General features: G+C 47.1%; 3 protein-coding genes across 3 annotated transcripts in view; 1 reads left to right on the top strand and 2 right to left on the bottom strand.

Moving 5' to 3' along the window:
- Positions 1 to 2704: 2704 nt before the first annotated feature.
- Positions 2705 to 5510, bottom strand: LOC309582534 (kelch-like protein 23; the record flags this gene model as incomplete). Its single annotated transcript, XM_082297717.1, has 3 exons — positions 2705 to 3225; positions 3444 to 3855; positions 4589 to 5510. The coding sequence occupies 3 exons, from the start codon at positions 5508 to 5510 to the stop codon at positions 2913 to 2915; spliced, it is 1647 nt and encodes a 548-aa protein (XP_082153843.1). The 3' UTR covers positions 2705 to 2912.
- A 2634-nt stretch (positions 5511 to 8144) lies between these two features.
- LSM7 (LSM7 homolog, U6 small nuclear RNA and mRNA degradation associated) lies at positions 8145 to 13237 on the bottom strand. Its single transcript, XM_082298013.1, has 4 exons — positions 13123 to 13237; positions 12878 to 12968; positions 11591 to 11662; positions 8145 to 9210 (listed from the first exon to the last, which is right to left on the bottom strand). Exons 1-4 carry the CDS (start codon positions 13162 to 13164, stop codon positions 9068 to 9070), a joined length of 348 nt encoding a protein of 115 aa, XP_082154139.1. The 5' UTR covers positions 13165 to 13237; the 3' UTR covers positions 8145 to 9067.
- An 18-nt stretch (positions 13238 to 13255) lies between these two features.
- Positions 13256 to 14744, top strand: part of SPPL2B (signal peptide peptidase like 2B) — a 32713-nt gene continuing 31224 nt past the window's right edge. Inside the window, exon 1 of the mRNA XM_082298011.1 lies at positions 13256 to 13382. Coding sequence (XP_082154137.1) covers positions 13326 to 13382 — 57 coding nt within the window. The 5' untranslated portion in view covers positions 13256 to 13325. The remainder of the gene's footprint in view (positions 13383 to 14744) is intronic.

The raw sequence follows: 14744 nt of genomic DNA, 5'->3' as shown, positions 1-14744 counted from the left end.
AATCTTTTTAGAACATCAGATCATATGTCAGTGGGAAAATCTTCTTTGAAACTTGCTGGCAGCCTGACATCATGTAACGCAAAGGCTGAACCAGCTTTCCCTTGAAGGACTCTGGAATCTGGGTTTGCAGGCTGCAATGCGGGAAGGCAGGCAGCCACCCTCTCTCTGTGGAACACCAACCTGGAGCAGGATGTCACCTCACTCCCACTAGCTGCACTGTGGTGGGGGTACAAGACCCTTCATTGGGGTCATGGGTTTGCCCATGAATTATTGTCCCTTGTCCCTTCAAGTACGATGCTTTTTTTTAAAGCCCCAAATGATACATGAGAATCTCAGCATTTAAAAGATTTATACAGCCTGCAGGGCACAACTGGCCCCTGGGCCCAGAGAACAGGCCCAGCCTTCGCTGCTGCAGCCCCATCATGGGACCCCTGGCTCTGGCAGGGGAGCTGGCAAGGAGGGGAAGCCAAACTGGACCTAGAGGGCTCCGTGTCTGCAGGCCTGCTATCCTGACAGAGCTGTCAGAGTGGCAGGGTTGCTTTTAACCAACACCTCTCAGTTTTTAAGGCCTCTCCCCTTCTCTGGAGATGTTAATCATTCAGCTCAGGAACTCTCTTGCTGTGTCACATCAGAGTACAGACTCTGACAACACAGATGACAGCAGCAGTTGCAATGCAGCTTCCCAGCTTGCTTCTGCTGCAGCAGCAGGGTAGTCACTCACTCTCTCTCCACCCTTGGGAGGCCTGAGTGCCCTTGGAGATCAATCCCCTACCACCCTGCGTCCATAGTCCTGCTGTCGGGGTTTGACTCTGGCTGAGTGCTAGGTACCCCCAAAAACCTACTCATGTATTTTCCTCTGCTACAGCTGAGCAGAGAAGGGGAAATTAAAACAAAGTCTTCATGAACTGAGATAAGGATTAGGGGAAAAACACTTTAAGACGAAACAGGTTCAAAACTTAAACAGTATAAAGAAAATTATTAACAGATTTAAAAGTAAAAAGGGTAATAAGAACTAAAATAAACCTTTAGAACACTTATTTTCTTCCCAGCCCCCTCTCTCTTTCCCACTGACAGCTCAAGGACAAAAAACATGGGGTTTTGGTAAGTATTTTACTTTCTAAGAATCTTTCTTCAGTTTGTTCAGAGAAAGGAGTTCTTTCTTCTGCTCTGCTGTGGGGTCCTTCCCACAGGGGACAGTTCTCTAAGAATTTCTCTAGCATGGTTTTAACTTTCACAAGCAGCAGCCCGGCCAACGTGCTGTAACGTGAGTCCCTCCCACGGCCAAGCAGTCTTCCCACAACTGCCTAGCATGGGTCATTTTAGTTCATGGGGTTTAAGTCTTTTAAGGATGAGCTGTTCTAGTCTGGAAGCAAGGGTTCTCTATCTGTGGAAGCAAGGGTCCTCTCTCTGTTCGAGTTCCTCACTAGATTACAGCTTTTCAGTATCCACACGTTCCAGCGTGAGCACTGTTCCTCACGAGCTGCGTGTGGGTATCTGCACCCCCCAGGCACCTCCTGAATTACAGGGAAACAGTTTGTTGTGTTACAGTCCTCACCACAGCTTGCAGAAGAATTTCAGCTCCGGCACTTGGAGCACTTCTTCCCTCTCCTTGTTTTCACTGACCTCGGTGTCGCCGTGTTGGTTCTCCTCACGTGTCCTCACTTTTCCTTTTTCTCTGACTTGGAAGAAGGTTGGTGTCTGTAGGTTTGGTTGTTCTCAAGTTCCAGCAGTTGAAAAGTTCTTAGAGAGCTTTGCTGCACTTGAAAGGTTGATCCTGCCCGGGCTCCGCACCGGGGACTGTTGGCCATGTTTTCATTGCTGGCCACGCCGTCTCTGCGGCACCGCACGGGCGGCCCCGGCCTCGGGAGGGCCCCGGCTGCACCAGGATGGCCCTCGGGGGCCGCCTCACCACCCCTCGGGAGAAGAAAGAGAACTGCCCGTGCTTTTTTCCTTTCTTAAATATGTCATCACAGAGGTGTTACCAGCTTCTCTAACTGGGCTGGTAACCTGCCCATCGTCAGAGCCCTCAGCAATTATTTCTGTGCCAGACATAGTAGAAGCTTCGAGCAGCTCCTCCCGCCCACTAAAACCAGGCTGTGTTAAACCAGCACGCCTGCCTGGGAAATGCTCTTCCTCATACACAGTCTTTAATTACAGCTGTGTGCAGGACCCTGCTCCTTGCACCCTCATTTCAGTGCTTTGGGATGGGCATTTTTATTCTGAGTCTCTGCAGCTGTGAACCCAAAGAGGACTAAGGAAACTGAAGCCAGATTCTTAAGACTCAGTGTGCAAATGTTTGTCATCATATACCTGAATGCATAAATCCAGAATAGTGTCCCTCCTTCTGTGGTGCTCTCCAGCCTGGAATAAAGGTAATTTTAGCTATAATTACATAACCTGTGAAAATTGCTTATTTCAGGCTAAAATGATACTGACATTGGGTATGGCTTGACAGCAGTTGCTGTTTGGATGGTTTTTTTTGGTTTTTTGGTTTGTTTTTTTTTTGCTCTGTCCTACAGCACTGTGGGCTTATAATCCTGATGAAGATTCCCTTGACACACATTTGATTTATTTAGATCCTACAATACTTTCTAACACTGGTGCAGTGATTTTCCTGTTTGTTCCAGCTGTTCAAAGGACAGAGAGCCACAGAGGTTAACGGTCAGAACAGCTCTTTATTGAGCATGAACCCTAAGGAGTTTATGTACCATAACAATAGCATCACCATTTTCAATAATGACTTGCAGCCTTTGTGTAAACAAAGTTTTCACTGGCTTTTGCTTCAAGTTCATTTGTCAAGTAGAAAAAAAAAAAAAAGTAAAATTACAAAGGAACAAAAATTTTAAAATGTCACAGGCCAAAGTTGATGCAATCTAACTCCCTTCAGCTGTAAAGCACATGATCTTCCACTCTCATGCCCATGTATCGAATCTTCGCACAGAGACACAGCCATGAATAGGAAGGGGGCAAGGGAGTTTGTTATCTATGACCTGGCACATGTCAAGGTAGGGATCAAAGAGGACTACAGTGGGGAGGGCACTGTTTCCCTTCCTCTGTCCAAGGAGATAAATTTGTCCATTCACAGTGCTGCATCCCATGAAGAACTTCTGGGTCAAGCATTCCTCATTCACCTGGGTCCATTCATCTGTCTCCACATCAAATCGAAAAGCTCCCCCTCCTACAGTGTACAGAGCCCCATTCAGGGACGTGATGCAGAGGTCATACCTGAGAGGGAAGAAACCCTTGATCAGAATCAACAGGAAGATTTGGCCCCTGAAATATTCAGGGTGACCTTGGTCCTCAAATCAGAAGTCCTGTTTAAACAGAGAATCACAGAAGTGTTGCAGGGACAGGACTTCTGCATTTCTACAGAAATCTTCTTGGAGCAGGACCAACACTAAAACCTTTCATCTTCTGCCAGGTCCCAGAATATTATTTCATACCTTGGAAGAGGGGAGAATGAGATGACATCCCAGCTGTCTGTCTCTGTGTTCAGCCTTTGCACTCCATCATACACATGTCCATTCTCATCCAGGCCACAGACAACATAGATCCTGGCTCCCACACTGACTGCGTCACCTCTCTCCACAGGCTGAGCCATAGGACTCATGCTTTCCCACTCCGACTCCATCAAAGCCATGCGCTCCACTGCTGGGGTTATCCCTTCATCTGTGCTCCCTCCAAGAACATACAGGTAGAGCCCTACTCCTACTGCACAGTGGCTATTGCGGGACTTCTTCATGGCTGGCCCTTCCAGCCAGCAATTGTCCAAGCAATTGTAGATAAGCACCCAATCCACACTGTACCACACAAACTCATCCCGGAAATATCCTCCTGTCACAAAAAGGAAGCTCCCTGGAAAGACAGCAAAGAAAATATTAGTCACATGAAGGCTAAAAATTGCTACTGATAGCTGGGATTCTCCTTTTCCCTGGGCTGTACTGATAAGGTGCAAGATGAGGAGAGAAAATCACTGCTCTGTCAATTGTTTGCAGTATTTAATTCCTCATCCACACAGATACACTGCGCCTACAGTATGCAGCCAGTCTTTCCAAACCTGCTCCCATTTTTGAACAGAATCATGGAAACACTGGTTGGAAAGAACCTCAGGGATCTCACTTCCAAACTCCTACCAGAAATGGTACTATTACCAACACTAATACAAGAAGCCATAGTATTGAGCTGGCTTGAAAGTCTCCGAGCATGAAGATTTCCCAACATCTATGGATAAGCTTAATGTAATGGCAACTATAAATCAGAAGTCACCTGTCATCTGTCTAAACCACTACAAAAGAGAAGGCCAAAAAAAATATACTGCTTAAAGCCAAGTCCTTAGACTAATTCCAGATAAAGCCACTGTAAGGAGCTCAACAGACTGCATAGTTTCTGCTATATGAAAGAAATAGTGTTGTCTAGCATTCTCCCAGGACTAAGGAAAATAAAACCATTCTTTGAACAGATATGAACACCAATATGAATGAAGTTTTAGCAATGCTGTGCACAATTTTACAGCAACAGCTGGACTCCCTGCATTTGGGACTCTCAACTTCTGTTTGCATTTGCTCAGTCTCCCTTATCTGTAAGTTACCTACTGCTGCCACTGCGTACTGGGTGAGGTTCCTGCGCTGCAGTGGAGAGCAAGCCTGCCAGGTCCCTGTTTTAGGTTGAAAGAGAAATAATTCTTGCTGTTCCTTGTCATGCTTTCCTCCCAGGACGTATAAGGTATCATAGCTCCGACCAGCATAAGGACACAGTTTCGGATTTTGCCAGCTGGGTGGAGGACAGCTGTCTAACTTCTTTACTAGTCTGGAAAAGATATCTGTCTCTCCAGCACGCCTGCTGCGTTTCACCAAGATATCGAGGAAGGACAAACTCAGAAAAGTGACCCTGACTTCGCCCACCAAATCCAGAAATTCTTCCTCTCTTGTTGCCGGGTCCTCCATTATCCAAATCATAATACTGTCAAAAACCACATCCTCTCTTGAAACGAAGAGGTCATCACTTTTCAGGAGCTGCATCAGCATTTCCTTGGGTAGTGCCTTAAATTCCTCCTGGCATATCACATCTCCCCAGTGAGTGAGAGCCACATTCATAGCAGACACATACAACTCTGTAAAGGCAAATTGCTGTGAGTAGGTCATCAGGCCCAGGCAGTTGGAAATATGCAGTTCTCTCTCCAGAAACTTCTCACACAACAGTTTCACCCTGTCAAACTGAAAAAAATCAGCTGTTTCCAGTAAGCTGGTTACATTTTCTTGACCTATGAGCACTTGGGCTGTGCGAGTGAACTCAAGTAGCGCCTGAAAAGGCACTGCATCAATCCCTTTGATCACTATGTGCTGTTCAGAGCTCTCTCTTGCTCCTCCAAAAAACATGGCTTCAAAATATCGACTGTGTACTGAAAGCACCCTACGGCTGACCTGAAAGAGTCTCTCTCCAACCTCAAGAACTGTGTCTGCAATCATTTCTGTCTGAGGTCCCAGCTCCTGTGGCTCTTGTGCAGGCTCCATGCTTGTAGACTGCCCGGCAGTTAATTTTAACTCAGTCTTATGCTGCCCTTACCCATGTGAGATCTCTGGAAACATTATCCCCCTAGCTAGGATAAATATGAGATAAGCCAATCTTGTCCTAAAAATAGAATGTTTTCTACTCTCCTGCTTTGCTCTTCTGTCTTTCCTGTTGCTTTCTGAACAGCAATAGCAGAACTGCTGTATAACCAAAAAAATTTGACTGGTATCTACTTTTACCAGGTAAGGCCACAGCAAATTAGGGGAGCTGTTGCCCAAGCAAAGAGCCTAGGGTAGAAAGAAAAAACAGGAGAAACAACCAAAGCTTCCTAAGCACTGGGTAAATACCAAAAAGTTGTAGAAAACATTGAACCCATTTGGAAAAAAGCAACCATTACCTCATCTTTCATTAGTTCAAATTTAATCAAATACCAAAGTGATTACAGTTTTTATTATGTATTTAACTTAATACTTTAGTAAGAGAGAAGAGGAAGGAGTTAGCCCCCATTCAAACCCAGATGGCTTTATGTGTTCAGTCATCCTCAATCTGAATGCACTAAATAAATACAGATGTAGGACAAGCAACAGCTCACTGATGCCACAGTGAATTTTTCCAGACCTATTAAGTGAAGAGATTTGCATAGTGACCTTGAAGTAGAGCCCCTTACCCAAAGAGCCCATACCAGCAAGACTCATTCCCAGTTCTTGGCAGAGCTCAGCAAACAGAAACTGTGCCAGTGCCTCACCACCCCCATCATAAAAACTTTCTTCCTTATTCCTAGTCTGGATCACCGCTCTTTTAGCTTAAACCATTATCCCTTGTCCTATCACAACCCCTTGTTCCTATCCTGCTAAAATGTCTGCCCCCTATCGTTTTCATATTCTTCTTTTCAGGTACTTGACTCCCAAGTCTAACCCCGAAGTCTGCACTACAGAAAAGGAGAGCCATGCAGCTCACAATAAAGACCAAGCAACCAATCAGCTGAGCAGGAAATGCTGGGAACACGCCCCTCTCCCGAGCTTACACACTTGACCCATGGCTTCAGGCAGATCTCCCTGCACTGAGAGCCCAGAATCCACCCCAGAGAGCTGTTTCTGATGCTACACTTAGCGTGCAAAGATAATGCAGCATGTTACTGGCATCAACACCAGCAATCTTTATCCCACCTAAAGAACAGTTCAAGACTCTGCTCAGGCTGACGACAAGCAAATTCTACTCCTCACACTCTAAATAAGGACTCTCTTTTGAATTGTGCAGTTGCATGAACAAGTTTTGTAGCATTAGAAAAAAAAATTAAATCGTGAGGAGCACTACTTTATAGACAGCTCTGTGAGCCCCTAGATTAAAATCCAGAAGCATCCAAGTTCACACAGGCAATACATCACACAAGACACCTGGTCCCTAGTTTCAGAGCCTCCTGGAAAAGCCAGATTCACTGAACTTAAATTTACTCTAAGCTTCCACCCCTTTCAGAGCTGACCTATGAAAGGTTATGCACAGGAGAACAGTGCTGTGGCCAAAATAACCAATACAACCTGTACTTGCCACATGTTCTTGACAACCTTCAGGAACAAAACTGCTGCTGCCAGCAGAACAATTCACTCTGCCACAGCCTCCTGTCTTGGTTTTGAAAGACAGGTGTCTGCTAAGGAAGGCAGAAACCTCCCTTGAAGTGGCAGATGTAACCCCTTTCCCTCCGAGTTATTATAATTTTTAAAATCAAGGGGGCTTTTAGGCAAAGATGTGGGAAATAGGAATAACAGTTCTTTACTATCATATATCGATATGTGTATAACCAGTCAAACAAACAGCAGTAACTCTGGCAGTAACAGCAAACAATCCCAAACCCAGTGCCAGCCTTCTCGGCTGTCGGGCCCTTTCCCCTCGGGTGCAGTTCCGCTCGCAGCCGGCAGGGGCGCTGGCGGCTCCCGGTGAGCAGGGCAGGTGCGATGGTTCCCCCGCGGCTGCAGGGGGCGCTCCGGAGCGAGCTCGGGGAGCACGCGGCACCGGTGCCCCGGGATCCCGGGAAGGGGTGGGACAAAGGCTTCACAAACCGCTGGGCAGCCGATCCCGGTGTCCGGCCGGACCCTCGGGAACAGCAGGCTGGAACGGCAGGGACGAGCACAAATCCTGGCTGGCAGACGAGATGTATCCAAACTGCGGTGGGAACCCCCCGGAGGTCTGGGCAGGCAGGGTGAGCAGGGCTACAACGCAGCGAAGGCTCGAAGCAACGGCGGGGGCAGGGCGGCCACGGCCCAGCTCCCAGCGGGGCAGGGAAAGTGGGCTTGGGGTCCCGGCGTTCTCTCTCTCGAGACGCAAAGAGCGAACTGACCCCACACCCAGGTGAAACTAAGGAGTAGCCAGGCCCACCCCACCCCCAATGGGCAGCTCTTTTGTCTATACAGGCTGCAGGTACATACCTCAATCAGGCAGTCTTTGAAACGCTTCAGAAGTGGAACCGGATGCTCTCAGGCCTTTCCCATTGATTCCCTGTCTGAAGCATGGCTTCTGCTCTGGTCCCTCCTGATCCTGCAGTGTTTATGCAGCTCCTGAACTAACTTAATTTAGTTTTACGGCTGGAGAACTGTAATATCAGCTCTTGTGCACTTTTACAGACTAAAAACCAGACATTTAGAAACAGATTATTTTATCTTTATTCACTCAAAACTCCTCAAGTCTTGCATTTTCTGCAGTATAAAAGAAATAAAAATGTTTACTTACAAATCAAGTTATAACAAGCAGAACCACAAGTGGATAGCTACAATATAAAAATATGCAGTATTTCCAGACACTGCCTACAAGTGAACAAACATTAGGATATTAAATATTCTTCCCCTAAAATTCCAAGTATCAAATAGATACCTCCATAAGGTTCAAGTCACTCAACCAAGATCAACCACAAGTTAGATCAGTGCTCCTGTAGAAAATGTGTGAGCCTGCTGATACACAGATTACAGCCCACCAGATATGGAACAAGTGCTGGAAAAGACCTTCTTGGCTACATTCCTTGTAAAGGTGATGACACTACACAAGGAAGTAATTTTCCTGCACAAAAGAGACTGAACTCAACAGCAGAAGACTACAACATAATGTTTCCCCAGCTGAGTGCTGATATCTAAGAGGAAGAAAAACATGTTCTACTGTATTTAGGCTTTAGACTAATTCAGATTAAATACATTTTAATGTATTTAAAAATGGAAAAAATATAACCAATATTCAGGGCATTCTTAACTAATTTTATGGGGTTGTTTCAAAACTCACAAGATCAAGAAGGTCTCAGACAATTCGTAACAATATGTTCTCTCCTGTCAGCTCTAAACAACGTAGTTACACACTTATTTGGGGGTGGGAGGAAAACAAGAACGTACTTCTTACATTCCCCATCCTCTCATCATTTATGAAAGCCACAAAAATAAAAGTTGACTTTTTTTCCCACTATCAAATACACATTCAAACTCCCCCCTCCCCCCAAACCAGGAAGTGTATGTATCTCATACACTGATAGTTCTCTCCAATGACTTGCACCCTTGAAGTTTTCAGAGACAATCCAAAGAAAGCATTAGCCATCTTGCTGCTGAATGAAAGGGTTTGGAATAGCTTCCATTCCATCCTGTGGACAAATCAGAACCACAGAAGTCCCTCTGCAAACCACAAGTCCCAGCTGACGTGTGTCTTCTGTTAATTTGAATTGATCATCTGGATCTAAAAAGCAGAGATCCACGGTTAGAACAGGAAAGTAAGGAAAAGAAACCAAATTCCATCAACTGCAAAAGGCACAGACATGCATGTTCTTTCCTGGTATAACTGCTTTGTTTTATTGAACACATGGACTATACAGATGATGCAGCAGTGACATCTGATGTTTTCAAGACCTTCCTGACAGTGAGCAATACAGAACTTTGTATGCAACAAAAAGCAGAACACATGTATTAAAGAATTCAAAGGCCCTTTCATTCATCTAACCAGTAGTATACATGCAAGTGATTAAAAAAAAAAGCTCTTGATTCCATTTCAAATGTCATTACAGACAAACACTTGGGGATCAATGTCAATCAGAAAAAGACCCTGACCTGTAAATGCACAAGGGAAGAGAGCACCGGTCCGTTCCCAGACCAGGCCAAACAGGGCTGGATTGGGACAGACAAACACTTACGAATCAGCCAGTGCTATCTTCCATGAGATCGCTCTGTATTCAATAAAAATGAACACCACATTTTAAAACTCCCTTTTAAAGATAATTCAATGCTTCAGGTATTTCCTTTTAAGGAGGTAAGGGAATACTCTCCAAAAACACTGTCCTATCAAATTATACATTTCGTTTCAGAGAGGAGAAAGAGACACACTGCTTTATTCAAGCTTTAGAAGACAAGAGTGGCCAGTAAGATAACTAGAGAGGAGCTCAAGCAAGGACTACCAACAATGTTGTATCACAGGGAATGTGCTTAATCTAACTTCTGCTGTAGAATCATAGAATGGTTTGTATCAGAAAGGACCTTTAAAGGTCATCTAGTACAGCCCCCCAGCAATGAGCACAGACATCTTTAATTAGCCCCAGTTGCTCGGAGTCCCACCTTTGAATGCTCCCAAGGATGGGGCACATACTACCTCTCCAAGCAACTTGTCCCAGTGTTTTTATCATGATCATTATAAAAAACCCCCCTTCCCTATATCTAAATCAACCCTATTTCAGTTTAAACCCATTACCACTTGCCCTGTCACAACAGGGCCTGCTGAAGCATTCATCCCGTCATTTTCTTTTATGTCCCTTTAAAGTACTGAAAGACCACAATAACATCTCATAAGAGCCTTCTCCTCTCCAGGTGAACATTCCTAGCTCTCCCAGCCTGGCTCCAGCGGAGAGGGGCCCCAGCTCTTGGAGCATCTCCATGGCCTCCTCTGGATTCACTCCAGCAGCTCCACGTCTGTCTGATGTTGTTCCCCAGGACTGGAGGCAGCTCTGCAGGTGGGGTCTCACCTGAGGGAGGCAGAGGAGCAGAATCCCCTCCCTGGGATGAATCCCCCATCCCTGCTAGGCACGCAGCCCAGGATACAGCTGGCTTTGTGAGCTGCAAGCACATTGTCCAGCCTCTCATTCACCGGCATGTCCAAGTCTCAGCAGGGCTGCTCTCCATCTGTTCATCCCTCAGCCTGCATTTATACCAGGGATTGCCCCAAACCAGGAGCAGGACCTTGTACTTGGGTCTTGTTGAACCTCTTGAGGTTCCTGTGGGCCCACTTCAAAAACTTGTCCAGGTTCCCCTGGACGGCCCTGTCCTTCAGGTGTGTCACCTGCAGACTGAAGGTGAACTTGATCCCATTGTCTATGTCTCTGATGACCACTGAACAGTACTGGTCCCCACAGAGATCCCTGAGGGACACCCCTTGTCACTGATGTTCATGATGACATTAAGCCATTGACTACTACCCTCTGGACCATCCAACCAATTCCACATTCACCAAACAGTCCACCCATCAAATCCATCTCTTTTCAATTCAGAGAGAGGGATGTTGTGAGGGACTATATCAAAGGCTTTACAGAAGTACAGATAAAAGACATCTGTAATCCCTTTCCTTGTCCACTGATGGAGTCACTCCATCATAGAAGGCCACTGGGCTGGTCAGACAGGATTTTCCCTTGGTAAAGCTATGGTGGATGTCTCAATTCACCTCCCTGTCCTCCATATCCCTTAGCAGAGCTCCAAGGAAGATCGGTTCCATGATCTTCCCAAGCACAAGAGGTGAGGCTGACAGGACAGTAGTTCCCAGGCTCCTTTCTATCCTTTTGAAAAATGGGTTCAATGTTTCCCCCTTTACCATCATCTGACTGCCCTCGCTTTTTAAATGTTTTAGAGTAGCTTGGGAACTACATCAGCCAATTCCCTCAGGACGCTCGGATGCACCTTGTCAGGTCCCATAGACCTGCCACCCCATCTCTTTCTTTACAACATAGTTATCCCAAGCATGCTGCAGTTTGGGTGATGTTAATCTGCAGTTTCTGCTTACTCACTCACAAAGCTGTAAGATTTCTGTTAAGAAAACCACTCAGGGAGGGGAAGCTTTCCAAAGGCTGTATGTTACTTACCTCGCATGTACTCAATGGTACCATCCAGCACAAGGTTCAGAAGAGGGTCAAATCCTTTCAAGACACCACTTGCTGTTGAAGACCACACAGAAAACAATGATTAGGACCAAAACAAGGTATACAGCAACATAAGACTGCATGAAAGGTACATTCAGTTCTCCAGTGCTGTTCCCTCCTTCAGGCAAGACCAAGCAAATGAGACCAGAGATACTAAAGAGTGTCCTCTTTCTCAACGGCAAGTACACAAAAGCTGGTCTACATTGTGCCAATTAAAACTTACAGACTTTTCAATCAATTCTTCAAAATGTTCTTCAAGACACTGACATTTCTGCTTTCAGCCAATTTCAAGGGCATTTTAATAATCTTTCTGCATAACAAATCAGTACAAGTCGCGCAAAGAAAAAAAAAAAGCAACCCCAAAACGGAATACATATCCTAAATGAAATGTTATGGTTAAAAATTAAGCAAGACCATATTTTAAGTTCTTTCCTCAGAAACACCATCTTCCAGCTGCCCTCCTGGCACATCATCTCTTTAGCTTAAGCACTGCCTCACAGGAAGGCACTACAGATAAACCAGCACTTTGTGATAATGCAGGACATGATTCCACAAGACTAGTCACTAAATGTATCACGAAATTACACAGAGCGACTTCTCAGTTTGAAAAACACACTTATCAGTGAGGAGTGCAGGAGTCCAAGTAACTTCCAAACTCTCATAAGCATTAGGTCGCAGTGGAGGTTTATAATGCAGCACATGGTTAAGTCAGACAAACAAGTGCCGGCGGGTGGCACCAACCGCATTGGGATGTGTCTTCCCAGCTGGGAAGGGACGGAGATGGAAAGGCATGGTGGCATATATTGCACCATGAACTCTGGGCATGCTTACCATGTCAAGAGATGAAAGGCACGACAGTTGTATTAATTGTTACATCCATTAAATGTTTCTTTGTTGCTTTAAGTGCACCCTTGCAATGCAAAAAAAAAACCCAAAAAACAAACAAAAAAACCAACCCAGCTAAAATAAGGCCCTTCAAGACAACTAATAAAAGAAGAAATGCATAGATGAGCCATGAAGATAAAAGTGCACCCAGGAGATTAATGGAAAAGTAAACGAGAAAAGCTTCACACCGGTAACTGCAACCACTAGTAAGTAACAACACCCGCTACTCCTCGCCTTCCCTTGAAGGGAAGCAGCGTGAGCAGAAGGCAAAGCCGACAGGCGCTGGCTGAGGGAAAACGCCGAAAAGCAGAAGAGATTCGTGCTGCAGCCACGCGCCGGGCTCACCTTCCCGCCCGCCCTGGAACTTCACCCGGATGGTCTTGTCGATGTACTTGGAGAGGTCCAAGATGCTCTCCTTCTTCTTCTTCTCCTTATCCTAGGGCAGAGCACAGACGGCCCAGTTAAAGCGCGCTCTCCGCGGGGACACAGCCCCAGAGCACTCCTGCGGGATCCCGCGGCGGCGGGACGGGGGCGCGGGACCGGGGAGCCCAGCGCGCAGCGACAAGAGCCCAAGCCACCCCACTCCTCACCGCCATCTTCCCCGCGCCGCCGCCACCGCCGCCGCTCGCCATTTCATTCGGCGCCGCCAGAAGTGACGTCGCACCCCGGCGGAGCCCGTTGGCGGCTCGGGGCGGCGGGGCGGGACGTCCGGGGCGGGCTCTGGGTACCCGGTGCGGAAGGGTCCGGCCCGGCCCAGGTCGGAACAAAGCGGCGGCGGCGCGGCGGGCCCGGCATGGCGGCGCGGCCGGCCCGGCTCCGCCTCTGGCTGCTCCTGCATCTGCTGCCGCAGGTCAGTGTCTGTGCCGGGCTGCGCGGGCGCCCTGGCAGAGGGCGGAGAGCGGCCCCGGGTGTAGCCGGGCCCGGGCGGGCTGTGCGGTGAGTCCGTGCCCGCAGCCGCCTCCCGCGGGCGGCAGCGGTCCGGGCGCCCGGAGGTGCTGCAGCCGCCGGGGGGCCCCGCAGCGGGCCGTAGCCGAGCCGTGGCCGCAGGAAGGCAGCGGAACGCATCGGGCTGCCGGCCTTGCCCCCCGTGATTTGGCAGTGTTGATATATCTGTGGGTTTGGGGTTTTTTGGGACTTTTTTCTTCTTTCCATAGTAAACAGCGTTTTCCTCGTAGTTCTTAAAACCTCGGGTCCCCGTGGGCCCAGCCCAGCATCCTCGCCAGGCAGCCCCGAGGAGGGGAGCACAGCCGAGCCCCCGGGTCCCATCCCCGCAGGGACGACTCTGGGCTTATCCCGACTGACAGACTCCCTATGAGGAAGGATTCAGCAGAAAAGAAGGGATTTCTGCTGACCCTGACCCTGTAGTCTGTCTTGAGTCTTGTACTGTCGTTACTAAAATATTAATTAGTTTTGTAGGATATGTTTCTAAGGGTGTGACGAACTAGGCACGTAATCCTGATACAGGGGAGAGTGGATTTCTAGCAATTGCATTGCATGGTACACAGCTTTTGCATTTAAAGTTCGGTGGTTTGTGTTCTGAAAATTTTGAAATGTCATTTAAACTTCTTGACTGTTTATTAGGTAATTTGCAGCTATGTCTTCTTGAATATTATTGATGTAACATCTTAACATGGCGCTCTTAAGTTTTCCTTCTCCGTCTGTCTCCTTACTGATTCCTTGACAATAATTTTTAGTTACAGAGCGGTCTGGTTGCCAGCTAAGTTCTTTATTTCTGCGTCATTCCCTTTTTTCATCCATCATCTTTTTCTGCATTGTCTCTTCATGATGCCCTTGCATGCCCTGTGCATTTTGTCATCCCCACTGATGCTTCACAGGGGACTGGTAAGCCCCACAAATTAATAAGATGCAAGAACAAGTCAAAGACTGGCATAGAGTCAGTTTGATCCATCAGTTTGGAGAAGGTGAGCACATGTCAGTGCAGAAGGACAGCAGGTGAGATAGTCCACTGGTGGGTACTTGGAGGTCTTGCCTCCAGCTCCATGCACTGCAGCACATTCCTGTCTGTAAGCGTTTGGTATATTTGTGTGGTGGAAGTGTTAATGTGCTTGAGTAAGCTTGGGCAGACTGGCCAGGATGCTGAAACAGTCCTGCTGCTGCAGTTAAAGATGGATGTGCTCTGTGCTGCCAATATGTTTCTGTTAGCCAAGCTGGCTTTTTAAAAATCTGCTTGAATACCTTGTATTGTGTATTA

This window comes from Coloeus monedula (assembly GCF_965178545.1).
Source record: "Coloeus monedula genome assembly, chromosome: 27".
Classification (NCBI taxonomy): Eukaryota; Metazoa; Chordata; class Aves; order Passeriformes; family Corvidae; genus Coloeus; species Coloeus monedula.
The sequence above is the reverse complement of the archived record's forward strand: the minus strand, read 5'-3'. Positions and strand labels throughout refer to the sequence as shown.

Bases quoted from the DNA above. Each gene is read 5' to 3' on its own strand.
- LSM7 (XM_082298013.1), bottom strand. From the start codon at position 13,164: ATGGCGAGCGGCGGCGGTGGCGGCGGCGCGGGGAAGATGGCG. The intron at 11,663-12,877 runs GTGAGCCCGGCG...GGTCTTCAACAG, and splicing joins GTTCCAGGGCGGGCGGGAAG to CAAGTGGTGTCTTGAAAGGA. The intron at 9,211-11,590 runs GTAAGTAACATA...TCTGCTTTTTAG, and splicing joins TACCATTGAGTACATGCGAG to ATCCAGATGATCAATTCAAA.